The sequence below is a fragment of the Mus caroli genome, chromosome 18 (assembly GCF_900094665.2).
Source record: "Mus caroli chromosome 18, CAROLI_EIJ_v1.1, whole genome shotgun sequence".
Taxonomy (NCBI): domain Eukaryota; kingdom Metazoa; phylum Chordata; class Mammalia; order Rodentia; family Muridae; genus Mus; species Mus caroli.
The window spans coordinates 71,288,243-71,293,846 of record NC_034587.1 but is presented as its reverse complement, the minus strand read 5'-3'; the positions used below and the strand labels follow the sequence as shown (position 1 = coordinate 71,293,846).

General features: G+C 47.2%; 1 protein-coding gene across 1 annotated transcript; it reads left to right on the top strand.

The window, feature by feature from the left end:
* Window positions 1–517: 517 nt before the first annotated feature.
* LOC110284561 (60S ribosomal protein L36a-like) lies at window positions 518–881 on the top strand. The gene has a single exon (XM_021150322.1). The coding sequence runs from the start codon at window positions 543–545 to the stop codon at window positions 879–881; it is 339 nt and encodes a 112-aa protein (XP_021005981.1). The 5' UTR covers window positions 518–542.
* The last annotated feature ends 4,723 nt before the right edge of the window (window positions 882–5,604 follow it).

Genomic DNA, 5,604 nt, shown 5'->3' with positions numbered 1-5,604 from the left:
CCAGCCCTGATCCAAGCTTCTGCCCAGAAATGCAAGCGATGCCAACATTGAACCCATCCAAGCAGATGAGAATATTTAATCATATGTCGGTAGAGACCAAGTCCCAAAGAGGCCCAGATGGTTAATTCTAGACACCAAGGAAAGAGTTGACCAAGGCTGGGCACACACTCGGTGAGAGAGCTTGCCTAACACACACAGAGTCCTGGGTTCAGATCCAGCGCCAGAAAGTCAGAGTTCTCTGTAAAACATAATAGGATCCTGTTGGCCAATTGTTTTCCTTGTTATAGACTTGCCCAACAAGATTGGACATGCAGAAAGAAATGCTTTTCTCTGCGTTTTATCCACATCACAAGGGGTCTCTCTTCTATCTTCATGTCTCCACATGTCAGGAAGTGGTTCAAACGTAGGGGAATTAGATCAGGAGCTCTGGATGTGAGGCTCTGGCTGGGAGGAGAATGGAGAAGGGTATCCCTTCTACGGAGACCATCACACTTAGGAATGGCTGTGACTGCTCTTTCCGAGCTGCTAGCGCTCCTGCGAACATGGTGAACGTGCCTAAAACCCGCCGGACATTCTGCAAGAAATGTGGGAAGCACCAACCCCACAAGGTGACACAGTACAAGAAGGGCAAGGATTCTTTGTATGCCCAGGGAAAGCGGCGTTATGACAGGAAACAGAGTGGCTATGGTGGGCAGACTAAGCCTATTTTCCGCAAAAAGGCTAAAACTACAAAGAAGATTGTGCTGAGACTGGAGTGTGTTGAGCCCAACTGCAGATCTAAGAGGATGCTGGCTATTAAGAGATGCAAGCATTTTGAATTGGGAGGCGACAAGAAGAGAAAGGGCCAAGCAGATTTTGTTATGAAGACAGTAAAATCTTGACCTTTCAATCCCTTTGATTGCAGTTGTTCCTTTGGGAGGGAATAAATTAAAAGCTTTCAGAAATTAAAAAAAAAAAAAAAGAAAAAGAAAAAAAAAGGAATGGCTGTGACTAGCCACACCAAATCCAGTAAAAAGGCTTGAGGACAGATGGTGGGCCAGGTTCTTATATAGCCAGGGAGATGGCATCTGGTCCCAGTCCTAGTGAAGAGAGACAGAGGATCCTGAAGGTGTGGGCATCCTTTATCTGAGTCATGTGGGATTTTCACTGTGGATGAATTGTTTGTCACGTGGGGCTGGGAAGAAAGCGATGGATGTGTTTGCTCTTGCTGACTGACCCCAGCAACAGCAGACAGACTCTGAAGTGTAAATTAGGTAGAACTTTTTTTTTTTTTTTGAGGCAGGGTCTCTCTATGTCTCTCAGGCTGGCTCTGAATTCACCATTCTTCTGCCTCAGCGTCCCCAGTGCTAGTGTTACAGGTGTGTGCCACCACACCTGGTACAAATCAGGATTTTTAAAAACAATATATAATAAATGCTCCCCTGTATACAAATTCTCAAGCCACTCAAAGCTGGGAGCTTGTGAGAGTCCCCCCAGCCTGGACCACAGGCAGCAGCCAGACGTGTGTCCCTGTTAGATTAATCTAGACAATTTCACTCTACGTATTCCATTTTGGGTTCCTCTCTCAAACTGTGCCATCTGGAAACCTCACACAAGTGATACTTGAGATTTCAGAACGTCTTGTCACAGGGGCTTCAGGCCTCCATTTGCAGAAGGCCACAGCTCTGCTTGGCATCCTACAGTGGCAGCAGTCCAATGTGTCTGCAGCCATTGTCAGATGTACTATGGTCGAGGGGCACAAAATTGGCAGCCCTTGGGACCCTCTGATCTACCATACAGATAGTTAAAGCTTTTCTTACCACGTGTTATGCTTTCAGAGTTCAAACCAGAGTCCTGACTATACAGTTAAAGATCATTTTCAGAATGAGGAAGTGGGAGCAGACTGTATAAGCTGCTGGGGCATAATGGGACCTGCTTTGCTATGAAATGGTTTGAAGGCCTTGGGGAAGCGGATGGTTCCTGAAACTCGCATTTGCTCGCCAATCAGTGAGCAGAGTTCACAGTCTTTGGGCTGCAGGTGTCCTCTGAAGCTGGCATGAAACCACCCACCAGCTGAGGCTTGCTGGCTGGGAGGCATGAATCACATGGGGGGGTCAGTGCTGTGTGGCTACTATTCTTTTCATGGAAGCTGCACTAAATCAGGCTGGGCTTAGCAATTTATGGAGAGTTTATAGTGTCCATAAAAACAAACAAACAAACAAACAAACAAACAAACCAAAACAGACTTCAAAAATTCTACCTCCTTGTCCCCAGAAACCTCTGCAACTAGTCAAGAAGGTCCCAGGGTTTAAGCCTAGGTTCGTCAGGTGTGGTGGCAAATGCTTCGGCTGGCTAAGCCATCTCTTCATCCCTCTTGTCCTCACTTTTCTATGTCTCCTTTCTGGACATTGTGCCATGAATCATGGATAACTTCTAAGTTTGCTTCCTACTTCGGCCATCTGTGGTTGCGTGAGTATGCATGGGAAGTGTTCCAGGGGGGCTAGCAAATGGGGTCCCCCCAAACCCAGTGTCAGTTTGTAAACTATCTATGTTGGGGAGGCCAGATTTCAGAAGTCTGAGTCCTTCTGATTTTATGAAGTCCTTGTGATTTCTTTTCTTTTCTTTTTCTTTCTTCTTCTTTTTTTTTTAATGAAAAGAGGTTTGTTTCTTTTTATCTATGTGTCTCTGGGTGTCTGTGTGAACACACATATGTGTACATGTGCCTAAGGTCGGAAGAGGGAGTGGGATCCCCTGGAACTGGAGTTATATAGATGGCGAGGCTCCTGGGAACAGAACTCTGTCCTCTGCAAAGGCAGCATGTGCTTCTAACCGTCTCTTCAGCCACTCTGTGATCTTTCTAAAGCTGTCTAGGCTTTCCCTCACCTACACAATGGCCATACACACAGGACCTCACCAGAGAATGAGAAATACTCTGGGGAAAACTTCCTGGCATTTGATAAATTCTCAACCCATGTAAGCTGTTCTCATTTAATATGATGTAGTCATCACCGGCTCAGAGCATGTTGGGGAACCCAGAGAGATTAATTACCCAAGGCAAAGAGGTTGGGAAAACAGAAACATCCATATAGCACCTATATAACACATAGCACCTAGTAGTCTATGTGGCATAGACTGAGGGATGCAATGCCACCCTAGTGTGCCCTTTCTGATGTGCTCTGGGCCCAGGTTCTGCTGAGTCCTGCAGATAAGAACAGCTGCTTTAAGGGAAAGTGCAGTTGTGTGTTGAAATGATGGCATCTCTTAGCATTTTCATTGTTTCCAGGAAACGCACAGGCATAGATTGAGAGAAAAGGCAGTTGACAACTGTTGGTGCTGAAAACCACCAGCAGGAGCTTCTGTCATAGCTCAGAAATAACCAAACCTGGAGAGACAGCGCCTTTTCAAATGGCCGTGCTCAGGCTAGAGGTGCCATCAATCACGTTAGCCCCAGCAAAAGGCACTGGTACCCTGGGGATGGTTATTAAGGAGTCCATTATTTCCCTAAGCATCTTGGATCCTGTAGCAGTTAGAACCAATGTAACTATCAAGTGCCAGGAATATTCAATGGGGAACTTGAATTTTTCCCATTAATTTATTTAGTTATTCACTTTACATCCCGATCACAGACAAATCCCAGTCCCTGCCTATATGGCTGCTCCTCCCACCACCCCTCCCCTTCACCTCTGAGAAGGGGGAGGACCGCCCCCATCCTTCTGAATCAACCCACCCTGGCACCTCACTCAAGTCACTGCAGGACCAAGCACATCCTTACCCACTGAGGCTAGACAAGACTGCACAGTTAGGGGAACAGGATCCACAGGCAGGCAACAGAGTCAGGGTGTGCCCCCACTCCAGTTGTTGTGGGACCTGCATGAAGACCACACTGCACATCTGCTATGTATGTGGGGGGGGGGGGCTAGGTCCAGACCTTGAATGCTCTTTGGTTGGTGGTTCAGTCTCTGGGAGCCTCCAAGGCTCCATGTTAGTTGACTCTGTTGCTCTTCTTGTGGAGTCCCTGTCTCCACTGGGGGAACTTGTCTTTTAACAAATGGTGCTGGGGTGACTGGAAACCACAAATGAAAGAGTGCAGTGTGGCCAGGCACGGTGGCTCATACCTGGCTACTTGGGAGGCTGAGGCAAGAAGATGGCCCACGACTTTGAGGCCAACCTGGTCTGACAAATGGGTTTCAGGCAAATGGGCCAACTGAATCGCAGAGTAAGACCTTGGAACAACAAACAGAAACGAGAACCTTCCTGCTACACAGTGGACACAGATTATCTCAAAGGGAATGGAAGGGTTCAGCAGTGGGGAGGCTGAGGCAGGAAGATCAGGACTTTGAGACCAGCTTGAGTCAAATGTCGAGAACTGGTCTCAACAGGGAGAGGCAACAAGCAACAACCAGCAAAACAAACACAAGCAAGTCCCACGCCCCAAAATACTTTACGAAGCTGGGCGTGGCGGTACACACCTTTAATCCCAGCACCTGGGAGGCAGAGGCAGGCAGACTTCTGAGTTCGAGGTCAGCCTGGTCTACAAAGTGAGTTCCAGGACAGCTAGGGCTATACAGAGAAACCCTGTCTCGGAAAAACAAAAAACAAACAAACAAAACAAAACAAAAAACAAAATACTTTACGAGTAAATCTTCATGACCTTGGAGTAACAGCAGTTTATTAAGTATGACACTAAAAGCACAAATAACCCCTGACCCCTGTCCCTGAAAGGTAAAATGTGTTAAAAGGGAATCATCAAGAAATGACAAGACTGACCACTGAAGGAGAAGACTCAACAAAGAGAAACACCAGCTCATTTGTCCTGCAAGCCTGAGGCCCCACCGTACCGCCCCACCACCCTAAGAAGCCATAAGTGGTGGTACACGTGTGTATGCCAGAACTCCTACCATGAGCTAGGAGACTGAGACAGGAGAATAGCCCAGAAACATGTGAGCCAGCAAGCCTGAAGCCCACAACACAGCAGCAGATGGAGAGACGCTCTGCGTCAACACACAAATAAATACATTGTGATAATTTTTTATTTTTATTATTTATATATGTTACATCCTGACCACAGTTTCCCCTACTTCCACTCCTTCCAGTCCCCCTACAACCTCTCTTCTCCCCCAGACTTACTCTTCCTCAGTTTCTCTTAAAAAAAAAAAAAAAAAAAAAAAAGCAGGCCTGCCAGTTTTGTCAACCAAACACGGCATAACGAATTACAGTAAAGATCAGGCACACACCCTCATACCAAGGCTGGATGACAATACCCAGCAGGAGGAAAAGGGTCCCAAGCACAAGCACAAGTGTCAGACACCCCCCACACTCTCACTGTTAGGAGCCCACAGAAACACCAAGCTATACAATCAGAACGTATATGCAGAGGACCTGGTCCAGACCCCCACAGGGCCCGTGATTGTCTCTCCAGTCTTTGTGAGCCCCTATGAGCCCTGCACAGTTGATTCTGTGGATTGTATTCTCATGGTGTCCTCCACTCCTCTGAGTCCAGGAATCCTTCCTCCCCCTCTTCTGTGGGGTTCCCCTGGCTTTGCCTAGTGTTTGGTTGCGGGTTTCTGTATCTGCTCCCATAAGTTGACAATTGGGGTAGGCGCTGATCTATGAGAATGGGAGACT

Bases quoted from the DNA above. Each gene is read 5' to 3' on its own strand.
- LOC110284561 (XM_021150322.1), top strand. From the start codon at position 543: ATGGTGAACGTGCCTAAAACCCGCCGGACATTCTGCAAGAAATGTGGG.